The sequence below is a fragment of the Ictidomys tridecemlineatus genome, chromosome 3 (assembly GCF_052094955.1).
Source record: "Ictidomys tridecemlineatus isolate mIctTri1 chromosome 3, mIctTri1.hap1, whole genome shotgun sequence".
NCBI lineage: Eukaryota > Metazoa > Chordata > Mammalia > Rodentia > Sciuridae > Ictidomys > Ictidomys tridecemlineatus.
In genome coordinates, this window is record NC_135479.1 from 146,026,581 (window position 1) to 146,050,167 (window position 23,587).

Below are 23,587 nucleotides of genomic sequence, written 5' to 3' on the forward strand. Positions count from 1 at the left end.
TAGTGAGCACTAGTATTTATGACAGAGAATCACCATAGATAACTGACTCTCTAACATCTGGGGAAAAAAAGGTTTATTGCAGCTTTTCTGTACATTTAAGATTGTTTTAAAATAAAAATATGTTTTGTGAAATACCTGATTTAATTTTAAAGTATGAGAGTGGAGATGGAATGTTGGGCTCTCAGTAACCACAAAGAATAAGGAGGCTGAGTATCTGATAGCCCAGCATCTTAAGGGAGTAGGGACAGCACCATTCTTTAGCCAATTGTGTTAGGCCTGACTTTTTTACCCCTATGTTTTATTTATTTATTTTTATGTGGTGCTGAGGATTGAACCCAGGGCCTCAAATGTGCTAGGCAAGCACTCTACCTCTGAGCCACAACCCCACCCATAACTTTTTTTTTTTAAGAAAAATGTAAAAAAAAAAAAAATCAAGAAGAAAATAAAAGGCTACCACATTACTTTGGAATAAATGCTATTAATAGTTAAGACTAATTTCTTACAGAAGCATATTTCTATAATAAACATTATTTTAAGAAAAAACCATGTAGAAGTTAAAAAAAAAGTTATATCATACAAACACTAAATAGCAACCAAAACAAACTGTGGTACCTGCATTAGTAGCAGACTTCAGAATAAGGTCTACAACTAGAGAAAGAATGGAATATTTCATAATTATAATGAGGAAGTTCACTGGGAGAACACAATAGTGACAAATGCTTATGTACCTTAGTAATCCTTAGCGTGGAGGTAGTACAGAGGTCTGGCTAATTTTTTATGAGGTTTCTAACTGATGTCAATTTACACGGAATTTCTACCCTAAAGTAATAACACTGATTTTGAGAAAGAAAAGGTCATACAATAAATGAGTAAAAATTGAAGAAATAATGTATTTGAAAAGGAATATTTCTTTATTGATGGTTTATCAGTATCATTAATCAGTAGCCAGAAGAAGGAATCAGATCCCTTTTGGAATGTCCTGCTAAAAGCCAGTCAGTTCGTCATCCTTGCTTTTGTTAGTCTGGTAACCAGTAAGTACAAACTTCTCATTTTGTCCACGAAGACCTTCGAATACTTTCAAGTGAATATAAGTATCATCACCTACTCGCACCTGAAAGGTATAAGACAAAAAAGGAAAAGGAAATTTATCATATGTATCTATACAATGGAAAAGAGTAATGGATCTAGGAAGACCTCACTGCACTATGCCTTTCTGGAACAGTGCTTCTAGACCTGGGCCAGTGTTCCTACACTCAGCTTCCATCGTATTTTATGAGAAAGGGCACGCTAATGGCATTACAAGAAGCTTATGTCCTAGTTTTATTTTATTATATTTTTTTATTATAATCTGGGTACAAATAACAACTCAGAGTATCATTTTTCCCCCAAAGATGCACAGAGCAGAAACAGGGGGCAGCCTATATTTTTGGTGATCCTTTTTTTTAACTTATAAATTAAGATACTTTGTTTGCCACATTATTTGAAAAGAAAGAACACAATCAGAATTGCTGAAAAACATTATAAAATCAGAAATGCCGAAAAATTTTGGGTTGTATGTTTTCCATCCCTCTACCTACTTTTATAAACACCCACTGAATGTTTTAGGACTGAGCGGGAGCAGGGTGGCCAGCCTCCCTTGTAAAGTTGAAGCCGTCTTAAAGTCATTGATATCAAGGTTGAGATGGTAGTTTGGCCATGAATCCAGGACCTGGAAAACCACAGCAAGGATTTCCACTTTGTTTCTTGGTTGGGACAATAAAAGTTCTGTCTTATATGGTATCTATTGTGCTCTTCTATCCCTTTCTACTTTAATTTTAACAAATGCCATTTATCAAAGTTTATTATGATACTATAAGATGGTGAGGAGCATTTTATACACCTGAGTATATTTACTTGTTATTACAGACCTGCATTTGGAACAATATCCATTTTACAGATGCAGAAGCGTGTAAAGAGATGATTATTTTCTATAAATCTCTCAGTGAGCAAATGGTAGAACTCAAATTCAAACCCAGATCTGTTAGATCCCAACATCTTTTCACTCTACAGTGCAGTTTTGTTAAAGCACTTATTTTATGTTTAGAACAGGGCATCAACCTTTGCAAGCATTATTAGGGGTAGCACAGCCGGTGCTCTGGGTCTCAATCCTGGCTCTGCTCTTACAGTTCTATGACCTTGGTTAGTTACTTTACTTAACCAGGGTTCAATATTTTCATCAATGGTACAATAGAAGCAGATAATACTTTCCCATAGATTGTGGAGAGCAGTGACAGTGATTGGGAGACCAGTGTCTGAGATTGGGGTACATGATGACTTCATAGTTGTGGTATGCTTGGTGCCTGGGAAAGTTTCTGTGCAAAGGTGCAGGATGCATGGTTGCTATGGTAATGTCCTTCATGGGGAGGCTGTGTGCTAGAGTCTTACAGCCTCCACTTTGCTTTCAGGTACACAGCTCCTGGGAATACAGGAATCCTCTTGCTAAAACAACCATAATATTGATAGCTCTGCCCGCATAATAATAACTTTAAACAATGGACTTTTCCTGGGAGCTACACAATGCTCGTAACATTGCACATTGCAACTGTAAAATGTAACTGAGAAATAAGCTGAATAATGTTGCCAACTCTGTAACTTTCATGAATACAAAGAATAATGCTTGCATAGTCCTAAATCTGATTAATGAGACATATATAATAAAGATTGCTGGTGTAATTCTTTAGACTTGCTTCTCTATCAGAGAGCAGCGCTCCACCCAATCCCAGCTGTTTATCTTCAAGATCTGAGTACGTGAGTCTTTATTCTTCCAATCTCCCATCACCCGTTGCTGGAACCTGCTAGTTTGATCACGCTGGTCTCCGCAGTAGATTGAGAATATTAAATGAAATGGACACGCCCTGCTCCTGGAACAGTGCTTGGCAGAGTGTAAGCAGTCAGAGATTAGTATCCACACTGTTCAGGTTAGGGATTAGGTTCAGAGGACAGCCTTTAATCACAGGCTTTGACTAGTAGAACGAGTGGAATAATGGTTCAAACCCAGGATGGTCTGAAACCAAAAGCTGTGATCCTTCCATTCTATTACCCTGCCTCTTGATAGGAAGGCAAGACACTGAGGGATGGTGAGGTCACTGGCAAGATCTTAAATCTAGAGAATAGCTCAACTCAAAGGAATCAACAGCCATACTACAGGAAGTAAGCAGGGAACTTTGGATAGGACAGGGTAGCAGGGTCAAGGGAAGAGACTTTCAAGGTCATTTTTTGATGAGCTTTTAAAGGAATGTATAAGGGAGTAAATATGTGATATTTATGCGTTTGTATTAATCCTAACTTATTAAAATGATCTTAGTTTTGATGGAAAGATTCCTATCTTTGAAAAAAAAGCATTTTTAACTGGGAAACTTTCTTTTCCAGCTGTGAAGAAAGGTTGAGAAAGGACAAAATGATGGCATTGTTTCTGAGGATACAAAAGGGTTTCCCTCATGTATGTCTCACCTGGGTCCGGTATTTGCCAGGAGACCAGATATGGTAAGACTGAATTGATTCGCCTATATAACCCAGTATCACAACCTCCTTCCTTCCTTCCTTCATTCCTCCCTCCCTTCCTTCCTTCCTCCTTCCCTCCCTCCCTCCTTTCCTTCCTTTACTTCTTTCCTTTTGTACCAGGAATGGAACCCAGGGGCACTTAACCACTGAGCCACATTCCAGCCCTATTTTTATTTTTTATGTTGATTCAGGGTCTCACTAAATTGTTTAGGTCCTTGCTTAATTACTGAGGCTGGCTTTGAACTTGCTATCCTCCTGGCTCAACCTCCCAATTGCTGGGATTATAGGTGTGCACCATTGTACCAGGCTCATAGTTTTCTTTTTCGGGGGGAGTGAGTACTGGGGATTGAATGCAGGGGAACTCAACCACAGAGCCACATCCCCAGCCCTGTTTGGTTTTATTTTAGAGACAGGGTCTCACTGAGTTGTTTAGCACCTCTATTTTGCTGAGGCTGGCTCTGAACTCAAAATCCTCCTGCCTCAGCCTCCCAAGCAGCTTGGATAACAGGCATGTGCCACTGCACCTGACTGGCCCATAACTTTCTTATGCTGAACTGACTAGTTCCATGCATTTTATTTACTGTAAATATTAATTTTTTAAATATATTTTAAGTAGTTTTTTTGTTGTTAAAGAAAAATAAACCATACTGTGTCCTGGTTAAATGGCTAAGTAAAGAATAAGTAAATACACTTGAATGTCTGCTACTGTTGCTGTTCTAGTGCTGGAGATTGAACTCAGCCTCATGCATGCTAGACAAGTGATCTGTCACTGAGCTATACCAGCAGTGTAATTCTTCTTTAAAGCAGAATTGTCATCTTTTTAATATGTAAGAACAAGAGTGGCTCCCACATATATCCTTGGCTGGCTTATTGAATTGGTTCCCCTTTGGTAACATTGAAAGGATTTTTAGCAAGGTGTGATGGTGTGCACAGGTGGTCCCAGTGTCTCAGGAGGCTGAGGCAGGAGGATGGCAAGTTCAAAGCCAGCCTCAGCAATTTAGTGAGGCCTTAAGCAACTTAAGGAGACCCTGTCTCTAACATAAAGGGCTGGGGGTGTGGCTCAGTTGGTAGAGTGCTTGCCTAGTATGTGTGAGGCACTGGGTTCTATTCCCAGCAGCACATATCAGTAAATAAATAAAGATCAATTAACAACTAAAAAAAAAATTAGAAGAAAAGTCTTCCATTAGAACTGGGTCAATGCATCACTTAATTTTTTGATATAGCTATAAAACCAATATTTTAAATATGCCACTGCTTATTTAAGTAATTTGATCTACTTGAGTTGTAAAAATAATTATTTAAATTATATTAATCAAAATACTTAGTTAAGGGCAAAAGTGGTGTGCATTATTTTTCTAGATAATGATTCAAGCCATTTTAAAGATCCATTTTATTTGGACATACAGAATCATAAAGCTCTGAGGAACATACCCTTTAAGATACCATCCAGTTTGGCCCCAGGCCTTTGGGCCCTCCCACCATAAACCTGAAGCAACCAGGGCCATGAAATAAATGTGTTCTGAACATCTAGGAACTGTTTTCCTATACAAGTTCTAGAAATTAAGTTAAGAATCAATACATGCAAGCTAAATTCACAAGGAAAAAAGTAGTTTAAATACAACACCATTTGCCAGATTTGAGAGTCTACCACTTGTAAGGTATCGTGGTAGGCATCTTCACTTAGGACAGCCAGAAGCAATAAAATATATGTGAAATTATTATGTGAAACAAGAAACACCATAGCAAAGAAGAAATATGATATCTTTGAGTGCTAAAGTGAATATTGAACTCTAACCTTAATGTAGTAATTTATTCCAGCCACTACTTGAGTTTTGTACTCTACAGCTTCGAATTGTTCATAAGACTCATTTGTTTTTTCTTCAAGCTGTGGTTTAACCTTAAAAAGAGAAAAGAGGAAACAAATTACGAAAACTACATTGGCTTGATTTATGTGATTTAAAATTCTGGGAAACTCATGCTTCTAATAGTCCTCAAAGATGACAATGAGATCTGTGAGCTGTTTCCCATATTTCAACAGAAAACATTTATCTTTAAGAATACATGAATTAAACTGGGTGTGGTGGTGCATGCCTGCAATCCCAGTGACTTGGGAGGCTGAGGCAGGAAGATCACAAGTTCAAGGCCAGCCTGGGAACTTAGCTAGGCTTTGTCTTAAAATAAAAAATAAAAAGGGCTACAGGACCAGGGATGTGGCTCAGTGGTTAAGTGTCTCTGGTTTCAATTCCCAGTGCCAAAAAACAAAAAACAAAAAACATTACATGGATTAAAATGTCAAACTTTGTTGCTTTAGGCTGAATGAACATCAAATCTATGTGGTAATTCAATATAGGAACATTTTGACTGGTAAAGCTCCAACAGTTATATATGCCTTTGATTAATTAAAAAAAGGAAGAGCAATAATTATTACATCTTCTTTAATATTTATTTTTTTAGTTATAGGAGGACACAATATCTTGATTTTATTTTTATGTGGTGCTGAGGATTGAACACGGTGCCTCACGCCTGGTAGGCGAGCACTCTACCTCTGAGCCACAACCCCAGCCCAATTATTACCTCTTTTTAAAAATTGTTTTGAAATAATTTCACACTTAGAGTTGTAAAAATAATATACTGAATTCCTTTATAGTATTTACAGTATCCCCTAATGTTACCATCTTACATATCTACAACATAATCATCAAGACCAGAAACCAACATGGTATAATACTACTAAGGAGTCTAAAACCTTATTAGAATTTTGCCAGTTGTCCCCAAAACGTCCCTTTTCTGCTCCAGGATTCGACACTGCATTTAGTTAGCACACCTCCCTGGTCTCTTTCGTTCTTTGGTCTTCGTTATTGATCTTGACACTTTTGAAGAATACTGAACTGTTGGCAGCACGTCCCTCAATTTGGGTCTGTCTGACCCTCTCTCTGTTAGTGGTCTACATCTGTCGGTAAGGATGGCGTAAATTAATGTGCTCTTGCTGCATGTTTCCTTAATGCTGATGGTAACGTGGATCACTTAGGATGTCTGCCAGTTTCAGCCACAGTAAAGTTACTGTTCTCCCCCCCTTTGTAATTAATATAAATTTGGTAAGGAGACATGTTCAACTATACTATTTTTCATCAGATTTTCATCCACCAATTTTATCATCATTTGATGTTTCTCACCAACAGCAATTTTTCCTGTGGTGTATATCTGTTAACTGGAATTCTACTGGAAGGAAGACCTGTTTCCTTTTTCCTATTCATTTACTCAATGATTATTTCTGTTAATATGACTTGTAGGTATTTCTTTTATTTTAAAAGTTGTAATTCGTTATCATGTTTTTGTTGTTATTGTTGCTTCTCAACATGGCTCCATCGTTTCGTGAGCACTTCCTTACTTTCTGACTTGAGATGCTTTCCTCATGAAAGCATTTAATGTGCAGCCAGCTTCAGGCAAGCCCCCCCCCCCCCAGGTATCTGGAGTTCTGCTGAGGCCATCCTGTCCTTCCCAGCAGTGGGCAGATGTTTTGAGTCCTTTGCTATTGGTGTCTCTTCATCCAGCAGAACTCTTTTTAAAGACGTAGGCATTTGCAGACTCTGTGTTCTCAGACCACTTTTGAAGAGCCACTCTATAAACTACTACCCTTTTCTCCTGTGCCCTTCAGAGTCAGTGGGATAAAGGTGATTGCATTGTTGAGTTGGAAAACAAAGCTCCAAAGTGGAGAAAGGGGAGAAGACATGCAGAGAAAACACCGAAATGACAAGAGAGAAGCTGACTGGGTGGGACAGGGGGTTTGATACTTGAGGTTCCCCTGGTTCTGACCCTTTTGAGCTGACAAAGGCAGGGTGACCAATGCTGGGTACCCACTGAGTCCTAACTGAGTTGGAAAGACAAACTCAGTCCTAACTGAGTTTGTCTCTATACTGACTCCCAACAGGATTGATTTAACATCATTTTACAAATAAGGAATTTGTGAGGAGAGCTTGATTGCTTAAGGTCGAAAAATTTCACAGTCCTAGTTATTAAAGTTTTTGCCTAAAACTAAAGTATCTGATCTGTAGTCCTGGTTTTCAGTCTTCTGCTCACTTTTTTTCCCAGCTTGCATCATAATTTTTAAATTTCTATCTCTTCTATGAACAGATCCAAATTTGTGACCTTTCTATGGTATGTGCAGATCCTAAGTCCAGAGTTTTCCATGACAGAGCTCATGCCAAGTGCTCTGGTTTATTTCCTGGGTGCCGTGGCACCTGTCACATGGTGTGCTCTGGTTTTCTGGTTCACTGGATGTGTAATCTGCAGCCTCCTTCTTTCTCACTTTCCAGTAGAAAAGATTTGCATGGTTCAGTGTTAGATGCTGTGGACCTGTGTGATGAGATTTGAGCAGGGGAGTAGGAAAAGGAGCAAACGGGGGAGCTTGTCAGTGAAACCTTGAAATTCAGAAGGATGGACACTGGGAGGATGAAAGCCAGCTGTGAGTGATGGTCAGGAAGCTGGTATGGACAGATCTTGTGCTAAACCTAAATTGGAGTTTCCCTGGCTCAGCCCGCCATGTACATTAGTAGCCAAGACACTGGAGGGCACAGTGTGGGTTTGGCACTTTGCCCCCAGTCAAAAGAAGGAAGCCATGAGAGAGGAGCACTTGGTAAAACAGATTTACTCCAGAGTTGTTCAAGCTTTCCTTCATGCTGCAAAACATAAATCCTGGTGTGTTGTTCTGTTTTCTAGGATCTGGAGATTGGATCACGTGGCACCCAACATTCAGGCAAATTTCCCTAATCTGTAATAATTCTTCAGAAACACTTGAACTATGCAGAGAATGGATACAGATGACAGTGGTGTCATGGATGGGCCATATGTTGGAAATTTTTACTAAATTTTTTAATTTAGAAAGGAGAGTGTGGGTAGTTGTGAGAAAGAATGGTGGGACTTGTAGGGCATGTCTTGTGGACATTTGCCATCCGATACATTTTGAAGAAAGGAGGGACTATGAGGCCAGGCACCCAGGATGAAGAACTGAAGTCAGCTGGCTCAGAATGGAGGGACTGGCTGAAGAAAGGAGGGCAGAGTCTAAGACTGGAGGGAGGGGTGAGATCCAACTGGGAAAAGGTAAATTGGGGCACCAGATGCTTGCAGTTTTCCAAGAAGGGAAGGAACTGAGACATCCTGTTGGAGGGACCATGGGAGGACAGGAGGGATTGAGAAACTGAGGAGACCAGAAGGTACAGGTTTCTCAAAAATGAAGAACAAATTGGACTGAAGGAATGTGCTAGTCCCAGGGTGTGAATTTGGAGTTGTGATGGGTGAGTTTTCTGTGGTTCTCATCTTCTTTGAGCAGAGATCTCTGATCTTGGAGAAGAACCTGAGGAGGAGGTGGCGGCCATGGGAGCGATCTCTAATTGAGGCCTGGAATGCCAGGAGCTCACAGGGTCATGGAAATCAGGGGTGGAGGAGTGTATGAAACCACTTGTCATGGAAGCGTGACCAAGTGGGCCCCAGCTTGTTCTGATGGAGATGGGAGGGTAAGTGCCTGGAGGATTCTGGTGTGGCTGAATGGCAGGTTCTCCCGGTGTGGGGCAGTGGGAGAGGTGACTGATGAGGAGGAGGCTGAGGGAGGAGAGGGGAACATAAATCTGTGGCTGGGGTTAGTGAGAACCAGGATATGTGAATTCCAGGGTGTGTCCAGGATGGCATGCAGATATGTTTGTGTGGTGTACTGGCATACAAAAATCATGTTTTGTGTGTTTGCCAGGAATGGTGTTCAGCAGGCTAGTGACTTGAAGGTATGTGGTGGGGTGTGGTAGGCATGAATATTTGTATGTGTAATAATAGTCCTAATTTCCAAAAATAATTATTAAAATAAGATTTCTTTCCTTCACATAAGCATACTCAGACTGAATTCTAATCCAGTGTTATTTATATATGATTCAAGATAATGGATCTGGAGGTTTCTGCTCTTGGGACCATCCATTGGTCCTTTATTACATATATCATGGCTTTTCATGGTTAGGTTCATGTATGGCTCTTTATTTCATCATGTATCTCTCTTACCTCTGTTCTGTTTTATAAATTTTCCTGGGGCCAGGGACTATTTATTGTCCTGCCTGCCAGAGCAGTTCACACAGTGTCATCTACATAATCAGCACCTTCTGAATGAGATGACCACTGTTGTTTTCCTTTATGACAACTTGTCTCCCCAAATAGAAAAGACTGAAAGAGCAATGACTGATTATCAACTAAAAGAGAGTCTTGGAAGAGAGGTCTTCCAAGAATACTCAGACCCAAGTTCTTCCAGAGTCTCTCAGTGCATAATCCATTCTGTCTCTATTGTCTTGTCTTCTGCCTTCAAAAATAAATACTCTCAGTTCTCAGCCCTTGGTTTGACTTTCTTTCTGAACTCATCCAACATCCCTCTTTAAATTAGCTGTCAGCTCCTGGCATGTGCAGTTGCTACTTGTCTGTGCCACTTTGCTCTCTCCTGTGATGACCTTTCCCTTCTTCTTTCCCTCCCACTCCAGTGGGCTTCTCCCTTTACTTGGTATTCCACTAAGAAGCTCCCAGATAAGGAGAGAGGAACCTCAGAATCATCAATTCTTTTAAAAGCTGAAAAATGCTTGCATTTTAACAGGTGATTTTAAAAATAGAAATGCACTTAAAAGTCGAAGGAACAAAACTACAAAGTAAGCTGAGCACAGTGGTGTAATTCCAATGACTCGGGAGGCTGAGGCAGTAGGATCATGAGTTCAAAGCCAGGCTCAGCAAAAGCAAGGTGCTAAACAACTCAGTGAGACCCTATCTCTAAATACAATACAAAAGAATAGGGCTGGGGATGTGGCTCGGTGGTTGAGTGTCCCAGAGTTCAATTGCCAGTACCAAAAAGAAAAAAGAAAAGAAAAGGAAAAAAAACCTACAAAGTAAACAACAGGCAGTGGAGGTCTTCCCTGGAACCCCGTCACATCACAGTAGGTGTTTGATGACCAACACCTACCCACTAGCCTAGCCCTGCCTGGGAATGCAACCGGTTCTATCATCTTGGAGGAGTTGATTGAATGTCCTCACTCATCGGTGCTTTCAATAACATCTGCCTCTTGGGGTTGTTTGTAGGGCAATAATTGATATAATGGATGTGAAAGTGCTTCCTAAACTGTACAGTTTACTGACTTCTTATACCTTCCAACACTAATCTGGACATTGTCCCTTAAGGCTATCTCCTACCACAGAGGGCAGATGAGAGACAAGGGAGAGTTTAGCAGCTGAGGAGCTGCACCCGGACAATAAGTGTTCACCTGAAGGTAATAAGGTCAGGAGGATTGACAAGCAATCTCTAACATCCTTGCTGGTCCAAAACCTAGGATCATGAAAAGAACTTAATTGGCTAATGTTCTAGATATCTGGGTTCCCCCATTGGCCTTTAGCTCCTTGAGGTCACGGGCCATGTCTTATAACCTTAATGTAGCATCTATGATATTTAGCACAATGCTAGACACCTAGGAGACACCCAAGAAACACACCTACCGAATGCTTCATCCATGTGTGTTTCTCATGATGATTTCAATGTGAGGCTGGAGCCTGCAGTGAGAAGGCCAGTCTGCCCTGCTATTCCTCCCCTGTGTGTTTCCTGCACCCCTGAAGCTTCTCCACGTGCTAATGCTGTGTGGAGGAAGGGTCCCGTAGTAAAAAAATTCTGGACGGAGGCTAATTTCTTAATCAGGTGACTCTTAGCCACTTTGATGGTTTCATCATCTGAAAATTGGACATAATGCCCTCTCTACCTCCCAGGTTATAAAGATCAAATGTGAGATCGAATGGAGGTCAAGGCTTTTAAAACTTCAAAGCACCTTTATGGGCTGAGGTAGCAGTGTTAACACGTATTTCTCATGATACCTCTGACAAAGTTGGAGCCTGAGGTACACAGCAAGAAACACTCTGTCGAATTAATTTTTTAAATTTAAGACAGGGCTCATGGATGGTGTGGTTAACAATGCAAGGCCTTCCAATAGCTTCTTATTTTTTAAAAGATTATTCTCACGGGGTTCAGTGGCACACACTTGTAGTGCCAGCTACTCAAAAAGCAGGGGCAGGAGGATCGCTGGAGTCTGCAAGTCTGAGACTAGCCTGAGCAACACAGTGGGACCCCATGTGTCTCTCTCTCTCTATCACACACACACACATACTTAAATTAAAAATGGTAATGAGTCTAACTAAGATGATAGGCTTTTAAACATCATTGGAATGTTCTATATCTTCTTTATTTCCAATGTCTATTGTTCCCTATCTCCTTATAGCTCTGCTTCCTACAGAGTCTCAGGGGATTTGGGGGATTCAGGGATGATTTCACAAAAAAATTTGAATAAACAATTATGGTGTCTTACCTATGCATATTTCTTTTTCTTTTTTTTTTTAAATTTTGAGTCGTGTTTACACACATTCTTATTTTGGTTTAGATTAGTGGGGCAGGAGACTTTTCCAAATGAAATTGAGAACTTTGATTTTGGTACCCTATTTTAAAAGCCTCATCTCCCAGGGGCCCTGGAGGATAACATATACCTCTGGTCTTGTAGGAAGGCGAGGTTGGATAGCAGCAGCAGCAGCACCTGCAATCCTGGTAGGAATGCAGAATCTCAGGTCCAACCCAGACCTCCTGAGTCAGAATCTGCAATTTATCAAGACCCACAGGGACTTTCAGGCACATTCAAGTTTGGGAACACTGATATGATACAGGGATCCGAATAAAAGTATATTAATGACTTAGTATATTCTCCAAAAAATAAAAAGGTCTAATGTTAAATAAACAAACTTCTGAAAAAGAAATATTTATTCCTAAAGAATATGAGTGCTAGAATTCCAGGTATCTGGACTCTTACAGATCTCTCAGTGCCCTAAAAAATAAACGATCCTATCTCTACCACTCACAAAGAAAGCCGATCTAGTTTGCCAGATAATGTCATTGAATGATGATTTGGAGGAAAAAAATAAAACAAAACAAGCATTAGAAAATGAGGCAATAAATTACAAACTTAGGTGAGAGCTAATCAAACACCACTTAAACTATATCAGTTTGCTAAAAACATTTAGAGTTCTATTCTTACCATAATCAATTTGGTGGCCTATAAGATCCTGGAATCACCATATACTATATTATTTCTTCCTAATTGAATCATCCTCTAACTATTAAAGGACTGCAACACTGTCTATTCAGGCAGATGTGAAGGAAGTCTGTAATTGACTGCCTTTACAATATTGTTCTTCATTCAACCCATTTAAAGATCATCTCCCTGAAGTGCATTTAAAGCCCAGTATATCAAATTGTCAACAGCCTTAGACTTCCACTACCTGTTGTTTTCACTGAGCAAGATTGGAAAAATTTCATAAATAACTGAATTAGTAATCTTAGAATCATACATTTAAGTAAAAGCCTTAGAGACATGATCCAAAATAAATTGTTATTTAACAAATGGGGAAACTGAGACTCTGACAAGCAACAGTGACTTGGAGGTCTCTCTGGCAAGTGTTGGGATTATTCCAGATTTTGTCTGAAAGCTCAGTGTTCCATTTTTAGCTGCATGAAAGCTGGATAAAGCCACATTTCTCACCAAAGCCCTGGTTTTCATGTTCACCCACACCTTTAACACAGGATCAAACGATGAATTGAGATTTATATCCAACTTTTTCCTGAAACGGCACCAACTCACCTCATTAGCAATCTGCTGGATTTCTTCAGTGGCAGGTTTGGCCTCAGTCAAGCCTCCAGGTATCATTTTGGCTAGTGTCTGCCAGGCAGGGTGCTGGAAGCCAAGTGCTCAGGTAAGTGCGGAGATAAGTGCTCAGGTAAGTGCGGAGGCAAGTTTTAACAGCAACCCAGCAAACAAGCTCCGCCTATAGAATGTGTTCACTTCCACAAAGAGTAAAGAGGCGCGGGAAAAGGAGTTTGCCCGAAGCGAGTTTTCTTGCTTTCCTGGGAGGATCTGTTGAGTGGAACTGGGAAGGATGCGGGTGGGGGGACCAGCGTGGGCCAGCCAGCTTGGGAGTCACCCCGCAGCAAGCCTCAGACTTGCCTCCCTGTGTTCTCGGTACCCATCCTGATTCCATCCGGTTGCGCCCTCTGCAATCCGACATGCGAAACCAGTCTCCAGATCTTTTAAAACCTCCAGTGTAAAATTTTATATTTTTTTAAAAAGAATAGTTTCAAATAACATCAAGGCTGGTTGTTCACAATTTACTTGAATTTGTGAAGACAATAAAAGGATCTGTAGGGAGGACTTCATCTGGATATGTGTACTTCACTTTTAATTTCTAGAAACATTTCAATTACAGAAAAGCAGTAGCAAAGTATATTTCTATTACTCAGAACTAAAGATTTTAAACATTTTGTCTTATTTACTTCACATCTTTCTTTTTCTTTTTCTTTTTTTTTTTTAAAGAGAGAGGGGAGAGAGAGAGAGAGAGAGAGAGAGAGAGAGAGAGAGAGAGAGAGTGTGTGTGTGTGTGTGTGTGAGAGAGAGAGAGAGAGAGAATTTTTAATATTTATTTCTTAGTTATTGGCAGACACAACATCTTTGTTGGTATGTGGTGCTGAGGATCGAACCCGGGCCGCACTATCGCTTGAGCCACATCCCCAGCCCTTTATTTTTCTTTTTGTAGTTGTTTTGAAGAAATGAAATATTATACCCACCCCAACCTTGCCCTCTGTAGAGGTAAGTTATTGTGAGTTTTGTACTTTTCTAGCCCATTTTTATGCTTTTACTTGGTGTTTTAAAATAATAATAATAACAATAATAATAATTTATTATTATTATTATTATTTTGTACCAGGGATTGAACCCAGGGGCACTTAACCACTGAGCCACCTCCCTAGCCCTCTTTAAAATATTTTATTCAGAAACCAGTTCTAAGTTACATAGGATCTTGCTAAGTTTCTGAGGTTGGCTTTGAATTTGTAATCCTCCTGCCTCAGCCTCCACAGCTGCTGGGATTACACAGCTGCTGTGCCACCATGCCTGGCCTATTTTAAAAGTTCAACTTAAGTTGTATGCTTACCATATTTTTTGTTTTGCTCTTTTCTTACTCTACATGTTTTGCAAAGTCTCCAGTTCCTTTCATGACTGTCTGCTGCTGTCTGCTAGATCTATTGTTCTGACTGCTATATGGCATGTGCTCATTCTCCTATTGATTAAGATTTTGGCTGTTTCTATGGCTTCACCCTTATAAAGAAAGTTGCATTATCTTCCTTTGTACCTGTGTAGGAATTTCTCCAGACAACGTCTAGGAGCGAAGTTGCCGGGATCATGTAATAAATAGGAACCAAAGAGTTTACAGTATAAGGAATTCTTTATATACTCTCCATCAGATGTCTTCACCCAGCAGATTGATGATGACATGATGCTCCTTCATGAAGCCATAAGCCGTCTGAAGACTTTGGCTCAGCTTTCCTAGGCCCCTGGCTCACAGACCACACTGAACAGCCTCCACAAACATGCAGGTTCTATTCACCTTCCTGTGACCTTCCCAAGTCAAGTCCTCTCAGGGGAGGCCCCTGTTTTCAAGGCCTCAGCCCATTTCTACCTCCTTGCTTACCTAGGCCTTCTTTAGGGACCCTCCCTGGTGGGAGGGGACAGGGTAACCTGCAGGTCTGTTCCTTTCCAGGCTTGATGCTCTGTGTTTCTCAGCTCTTCCCTCTTGATTCTCTATAATTTCTTTTAGAATTAAAAACTTCCCCCAAGCAAATATTCTTTTGTCTTTGCATTTCTACTATAATAGTTCTGATTCTTCTCTGGTTGTGTGGATGCTTCCAACAAACAAGAGTCACACGTGAGGAAGTGCAGAAAATAAGAGCACAACAATTAAATTAAACATTCAATGGGTTAAATGTACACTTTTAAAAAGTTTTCATACCTTTATTTTATTTATTTAATTTTATGTGTTGCTGAGGTTCAAACCCAGTGCCTCACCTCACATGTGCTAGGCAAGCACTCTACCACTGAGCCACAACTCCAGCCCTAAACATTTATTTCTAAAGTACCTCTAAGATTACTCTTTGGGTTTTTATTTTTTTGGCATGTCTTTATGGAGACTGTCTGTATGGAGCTAGACATCCTCATGTATTCTGTAATTCTGGTCTGTGGGTTCACCTTCAGTGGAAGTTACATTTTATGGGAGTTTTGTCCTTTGTGGGCTGAGTCATGGGATTTCCCTTTAAGGTAGCTGCCTGTGCGCAGCCCTAGGAGGTAAAAGGCCTCCAACCAGCTCTTATGTTACTATTGACTTCGGACTCTGAACCATGAAGATACTGAGAATCTGGGCTCTTCTCCAGCTTGTGGGATAGGCTCTGGACTTCCCCAGCCAACTGTGCTCTCCTGTTGTCAAGGATAGATGGGTGGATGCACTCATGCCCAGGCCATCATTCCCACCCTTGGTAATAATGTATCCAAGAGAATGAAGACATGTCCATAGGAAGACTTGTGTACAAAAGTTCATAGCTGTATTATTCCTCATAGCTCCAAACTGAAAATGACTGGTGAATGGCAAAAATCAATTAAGTGTGGCATATTCATAGCATAAAATACTGTTCAACAATAACAGTAACACATCAATAACACGTTCAATAATATATGTGAACTCCAAAAAATCGATGTGAAGTGGAAATCAAACTCAAGAGACTAAGGGGTTGAGTTATATTATTCTATTTATGTGAAACTCTAGAAGATGCAAAATCATAGTGACAAAAAGATCAGAGGTGCTTGAGGCTGAGGGAGAGGGAAGGAAAGGACGGCAGAGGGGCATAAGGAAATGTTTCAGGAAGATGAAACTGCTCCATATCTGGACTGCAGCAGGGGTTACACAGCAGGATATGTTTACCAGAATTCATCAGTTGTGCCCTTAAAATGGGTAGACTTTACTGTATGTAGGTTACACCACCCAAAACTGGAACAAAATGGTGCTACCATTTGAACACTATTATGTGTGTCTTGGCCTTACTTTATCCTGTTTTCTTTAATGTGTTCCATTAGAATCTTAACTACTGCTGAATGACTATATGCTGAATGACATACACCCTTAAAAACAGTTATAAAAGCCCCATTTGAAGTGTGTGCTCAAGGAGAGGACATAGTTTCTCCTTCTGGCACTCCATGTGGTGAAGAAGGAAAGCAGGAGGTAAGGTTGGTTGAGGGTTGGTCACGAAGAATAGGTGAAAGATTTTTTACACATTAGTTATTTGATAATAGAGGCCACTGAAGGTTTGAGCTGTGCAGAAACTATTTATGATTTAGGAAGACATAACTGGATGCAATGTGTAGGCTGGTGTGTTAATGAAAAATACAGTCTCTTTTCTCCTATCATACTCAACACTCAGTACATCCTGGCCATCAAACTGTGTGGGACACACAATTTCCAATAGACTCTGATGGGTATCCTATAATTCAATTCAATTCTGACATTAATCAGAGTTCGTGTCTGATTCCACAGGTGAAGGGCACAATCTCTTGAGCTTGTCCCTCACTTCAGATACCAAACACACAATCCAGGTTGTGACCAATACTTTGAGCCTACCAGCTATAAATCAAAATTTCCATGACCCCTGACTCAGGTTTAACCATTTGCTAGGACTCAGAGAAACACATTGGCCAGTTTATTATTTAATAAAGGAAAGGATAAAGGATACAGATAAGCAGCCACATGAGAATGAATCCTTTAGAGTTCCTGAGTGTGGGAGCTTCTTTTCCCATGGAATTGGGGTACACCACCTTCTCAGCACATGGATGTTCCCCAATCCAGAAGCTCTTTAAACTCCATAGTTCAGGGATTTTTTTTTTTTTTAATGGAGGCTTCATCACATAGTCATGACTGATTGCTGACTCAATCCCCAGCTCCTTTCCCTTCCCATATGATAGATAGGGTGTGTGGTGGAGCTGAAATTTCCAAACTTCCTCTCCTGGCTTAGTCTTCCTGGTGCCAGCCCTCCTCCAGGAGCCCACACCTTGCCTCACTAAAACACAAGTCACTCCTTCCACCCAGGAAATTCTAAGGAATTAGGAGCCCTGTGTCAGGAATCGGGGGCAAACACCAACTATTAGAACAACAGATTCCCCTAGCACCCCAGCTCAAATTATGACAAAGTTTTTAGGAGTTCTGTGTCAGAAATTGGAGAGAAATATATATATATTTCTATAAATCACAATATCATGGCCAGATTGGAGAAGATCTTGGAGACAGATCAGTAAGGAAGTTAATCACAATGGAACAATGAAAGGTTAATGAGAGCCGGATCCAAGGCTGGCATGTGGACCAAGGAGCAAGGGGACCCATACCACAATTTACATAAATAATATTAGGAGGGGGGAAGGACAAGGGAAGGGGAGTCGGGAAGCTGACAGGTGTTTTGTTTGGGTGATCAGGACGATGATTTTACTATTAACAGAATTTGGGACTGCAGGGGGAAAAGCAGGCTTAAGCAAGGAAGTCAATACTGAAAATGTAAAAATACAATTGGGAAAAGAAAACTACCTTTCTCCTTCCAGGTCAATGATGGGGGAGAGTGAAGATCTTTTGCAAAATAATTTAATCCAAGCCTTAAGAAGATAATGTGGAAATCAGAAATCACAGACCTTGATATTTCATTGGCCTTGTAGAAATTTAATTGTTAATAATATTTTATAAAAAGTCTTATAAAGTAAAAAATGCTGCACTGGCATTACCATATCAGTAAAGATGAGGAAGGCGAGAAGGTTGGAGAACATTAATGTACCAATAATCCTTGGGGCACAAAGAACAAAAGGCAATGCTATGTATATGAAGGTCTTGTTTAATTTGAATCTGTCCCATTTTAGTATGTTGACAAAAGTAATTTAAGTTTCTGTCTTGTTACTTTGCTAAGAAATGCAAGAGGCCAGGTGTGATGGCACACTGTAGTCCCAGTGATTTGGGAGACTGATGCAGGAGGATTGCAAGTTCAAGGCCATTATGGACAACTTATCGAGACCCTGTCTCAAAAATTTTTAAAAAAAGGTGGTGGGTGGGCTGACTTGTAATTCAGTGATAGAGCACCCCTGAGTTTAATCCTTAGTACTGAGAGAGAGAGAGAGAGAGAGAGAGAGAGAGAGGAAAATCTTTCCCATAATAGTTTAATAGATGTTAATGACTATAAAATATACTTTTTTCAATTATGGTCTAGGGCAGAAACTTTTTGTATTACATATTTAATATTTTTTTCTGAGAAGAAATTTGCTTTCTTGATAAAATACTTTGCTTGATAAATACGTTAGTGGGATTAAGGGTTGAGCCTAGTTATTTTCTCACAAAATCAGAGTTTTTTTCCCTATAAAAATCCTGATTAATTTAAACTTCCTAAATCTCCCTACAACAGTTATGGATGCAGCAAATTATTATTGCTTTTGTGAAATATTTATTTTTGCAAAAATGTAAAATTATATATTCAACTAAATGGAACTCTTTTTTTTTTAAAGAGAGAGGAGAGAGAGAGAGAGAGAGAGAGAGAGAGAGAGAGAGAGAGAGAGAGAGAGAATTTTTTAAATATTTATTTCTTTTAGTTATGATGGACACAACATCTTAGTTTGTATGTGGTGCTGAGGATCGAACCTGGGCCGCACACATGCCAGGCAAGCGCGCTACCGCTTGAGCCACATCGCCAGCCCTAAATGGAATTCTAATAGCAGCTTAGTTCTTATAAATTTCTTTGTTAATGTTGGGGCTTAGGAAATGATGTCTCAGGGCTGGGGATGTAGCTCATGTAGTTACAGTGCTTGCCTGGCATACTTGCGGCCCTGAGTTTGATTACCAGGTCTGCCAAAAAGAGAAAATAATAGCCCAAAGTACAGTGCTTTAGCATGCTGAGGACTTTGAATGAAAGGCATTGGAAGTGTCTCAGAAACAAAGTCTTTTTCTGATCTTCTCTTGCCCTTCTTTCTCCTGCTCTTCCCCCAAAGCAGGCCATGAAAAATGAAAAATTCCTCTTCCCCAATGTGGGTCCTGGACACTTTTTCCTAAAGACATTCACAAGGCCTGGAAACACTGCTGTAACCTTTCCTGCCTTTCTGCATAAGAGCTGGCCTTAAATAAACTCTCTGATCTACCTTATTTGATAGTAAATCCCAAGACTCTCATTCCAGAAGAGGTCCTGCCTGAGACCAGGGAGGAAGAAATGGTGTATAGACAGACCAAGAAGAATATGAACAGCAGGCCTGGCTGGGTTTCCTCCTTCTGTCTGTTACCTTTAGATGACACCCTTTCTGTCCAATCCCATTTCTGCACAACTGTCCATTTTTTCATTGAATCTAAGCTTAAAAACAGACTGCTTTCCCTGGATCTCTGAGCCTTCATTTCCAAAGGCTCCTAGGTCATGTAAAGTTTGATTTAATAAATCTGTTATGCTCTTCTCTTGCTATCCTATCTTTCGTTATAGGATCATAATCCTAACTATAGTGAGGAAAGGTCTGATCCCCATCTGCCTCTATACTATAAATTGTTAAGGTTTACAAATTGTAAAAGATTTGTTGGAATTTATAAATTGTTAGTTTATACTGGACAAAAATTTTAACTGTGTCTTCAACAAACTTTTAACACTAACATTTGTTTATCTGTAGTTTGCTGCACAAGGAAGAGAATAAGTGGAGTAAGATCCAAGACAGTTCTACCTGAGGTTGGCAGAGGGAGGAGAGGTGGATGACGTATTAATGAAATATTAAAGATGAAAACCAATGTGGAGGACTATGGTGGGGAGAGGCAGGAGACCACGCTACTGCAGTGCGTTGAGGTCATCAGGATCTGGGCGGGAAGCAGTGACTTTGGCTCTGAACCATTTCTGTACTTGGTCATCGCTGTAGGTTGACATCATTCTGCATCAAGATTAACACTCCTTCCCAGTCTCCTGCTTTCCAGTAAAGGGCACTGCCAGACACGCAGTTGCTCAATCCAGAAGTCATGCTTTTTTCTTATTTCCAAATCCAATCCGTAAGACAATCCCACCCTTGTTGAAAAGTACTATGTGTCATTTGTTCTTCCCAAAGCAATGATCTTGTAGCATAAATTAGATGGTGCTCTACCGCTGGATAAATTCCATTAATATAGTCCCACAACTTTAAGAACAAAACAAAACAAAACATCTAAACCTCTTATCACGTGCTACAAGACCCGGCATTTTCAATCTTTGCCTAATTCCTCAAACTCGTCCCATGACAATTTCCCCCTGAAAACAATCTTTGTGCACTCGCCTCATCTGGGATTCAAGGAGGCAGGCCAAGCTCTTCCCCACCTTAGACTCTGTGCACTGTATATTTTTTGAGTCAGGAGTGGTCCTTCCCAGATTCTTTCTTTCTTTTTTTTTTCTTTGGTACTGGGAATTGAACTCACAGAACCACATCCCCAGCCCTACTTTGAATTTTATTTAGAGTCAGAGTCTCACTGAGTCGCTTAGCGCTTGCTATTGCTGAGGCTGGCTTTGAACTCACGATCCTCCTGTCTCAGCCTCCCGAGCAGCTGGGATTATAGACGTAATTTTTTTCAGGATATTTATTAAGGTTAATATACAATTTTTCATTTGTCTTGGAAGTCCTTTATTGTAAAGACAATTGTTTTGTCTGATGACAAACAGCAGCTACAATGACTATTCTGGGCCTCCAGGTTGGATAAATTCCATTTCTTCTTGAGACACAGGTTTCCTTCTATATTTCAGAGATAATTTTAAAAATATATATATATATTTTTAGTTGTCAATGGATTTTATTTTCTTTATTTATATGCAGTGCTGAGAATTGAACCCAGTGCCTCACACATGCTAGGCAAGCACTCTACCACTGAGCCACAACCCCAGCCCCTGAGGTAATGTTTTTTATTATTTCTACAGTGTCTGGTGGACCCTGATGCATCAGCAAATCTGGTGATTTACTCCCCTTAGAATGCTATGACATTACAGGTAAGTGAGATGGAAGCCCCGTTGAAAGCTTCTGTTACACTGAGTTTAGGATGGTCTCTTCGGTCAGGGAATCTTATTAATGGTGTATCTGGCTTGACGACCTGAACCACCCTGCTGGCAGACGCCACTTTGCTGCCCATCATAACCCCTGAGAAGGGGCAGCTTCCAGACCCTAGATTGTTCTTATCCATCATATCTCAGCAGAAATATTACATGCTCCCAGGACTTCTTCTACTCTCTACCTCTTTATTGGATCATCTTTTTGTTACTGACACTATTCACAAAGTGTGATTTTATTTTGGTTATTTTTATTCCAGTTATTTATTTATTTGGTTATTTTTTGGTTCTTTTTATTTTGGTTATTTTGGAATAACTGCTATATTCCCAGAGCCCAGAGCCTTGAGCCTTGAGCCTAGAACAACACTTGGCAGATATCAAACAATCAATAAATATCTAGGGAATGAATAAATAACTGCCGATTTACTTTCCTTCTACATTAGACTTTAAGTGTGTGGGGGTGGGGTGGGGAGAGGAGTCCAGCGCCCCCACTCTCCTGCCTCCGCCATTCTTACCCTGGTGCCTGACACAAGGTCTAGCACTTTGGTAATGCTCAATAGGTATTGATTAAATGAAGGCACACACTCAAACTCTCCATCTGGAATGGATTATGGGTTTACCCAACAGAACCCTTATCTAATGTGGAAAGTGAGAGTTAGATGTCTCAGAGGTCCCCTGGGAAAAGATGATGAGAGAGCAGAAGACACAGAGAAATGAGGCTCTAGCTCCTGACACCTGCTTTAACTGGAGCGGCTCTTATTTTTTTTTTTTGATAAACTGTGGTTCTATATAAAAAATAAGTTAAGGGTTGGTAGTTCCTCCATTTTTTAAAAAGTAGACCCATTGATTTAGACTAACCCCTACCCCAACTTTTATTTTTTTGCCCCAGATGAGGATTCTGAAGCCAAGAGAGGAACAAAGAGTCTTGCTCAAGTTCACATATATAGCAAGGCTGGGCAGAAGTCCAGGTCAACTGAATTCATCTCATTTGGTACTCTCAGTTCTGTCCAGAGGACCCCCATGGGTGTTGACCAGCAACGTAGGATGTGGCTGAGAGAAAAGTCTGGTTCTGCGTATGTACTGTGGGGCAGAAGGGCACCTGTCCTCCTGGATTGATTTTTGAGCATAAATAGAATCCCACGGGACTCAAACAACCTCTTGGTCAATCAACCAGCACTAGACATTGGGCACCTCCTGAGCAGAGCCCTGAGCTGCTGCTCCCATGAGCAGATTCACGTGAGCCTGATGGGAAGTTCCAAAGCATAAGCACATTTGAGAATTAACAGACCAGTAAGTGCTGATCATTGTCCCATAGGTAGGATCCGCCTGGGAAATTCTGAGTTAGAACAATGATCTCAGCTCTACTGACTATAACGTTCAAATGGAACGACGAATATATTAAAGGCAATTTGTTTTTAACTGATGAGTCAAGTTTGCTTATAGGTCAATTGTACAGAGTTGACATTTCTGAAATGCCACCCAAGTGGGGACTTCTAGGCCAGCTCCTCCATGCCCACTTAACCCACAAGGTGTCTGTCTTATGCAGGAAACATTATCATTGAGTAAATACATTGTTGTTGTTTGCTTTCCTCTCCTTGTTCAGAAGGATCTCACAGTTCACAGAGGAAGAGGAACACGTGAACAGTACCTACAGTTATGAGAATTAGCATGAGTTGAGAGAGCAGGTGGCAGAGCTGGGCTTGAAGAATGATGAATTGTTTTTCAGTTCTGAGTTTCTCTTTTAAATATTTTTGAAAAATTTGACAGCTTTTTTGAGGTATAACTGACACAAAAAATTGTACCTATTTAAAATGTTTAATTTAAAAAATGTTCACTCTGGTAACATTTGATATGTTTATATGTATGTGTGTATATACACATTTGTAATACCACAATCCTTACTAAAAATTCCTCCATGTGCTTTTATAATTCCTCTCCAATACCTCTCCACACTTCCCATCCTTGAGCCCACTAATCTACTTTCTGTCACTATGTCCATTTCATATAAATAGAATCATACTGTTTGTACTTTTTTTAAAGAGAGAGAGAGAGAAAGAGAGAGAGAGAGAGAGAGAG

The 23,587-nt window shown here is 40.2% G+C and overlaps 1 protein-coding gene, 1 long non-coding RNA gene and 1 pseudogene across 2 annotated transcripts; 1 reads left to right on the top strand and 2 right to left on the bottom strand.

Annotated features, from left to right (window-relative positions):
* Positions 1-888: 888 nt before the first annotated feature.
* On the bottom strand, positions 889-13,606 carry Csta (cystatin A). The gene is made up of 3 exons (XM_005327661.5): positions 13,221-13,606; positions 5,336-5,437; positions 889-1,111 (listed from the first exon to the last, which is right to left on the bottom strand). Exons 1-3 carry the CDS (start codon positions 13,284-13,286, stop codon positions 983-985), a joined length of 297 nt encoding a protein of 98 aa, XP_005327718.1. The 5' UTR covers positions 13,287-13,606; the 3' UTR covers positions 889-982.
* A 7,539-nt stretch (positions 13,607-21,145) lies between these two features.
* LOC101960101 (alpha-ketoglutarate dehydrogenase component 4-like) lies at positions 21,146-21,597 on the bottom strand (annotated as a pseudogene).
* Positions 21,366-22,930, top strand: LOC144375875 (uncharacterized). Its single transcript, XR_013435726.1, has 2 exons — positions 21,366-21,454; positions 22,401-22,930. It is a non-coding gene; the product is annotated as an uncharacterized LOC144375875 (long non-coding RNA).
* Positions 22,931-23,587: the final 657 nt, after the last annotated feature.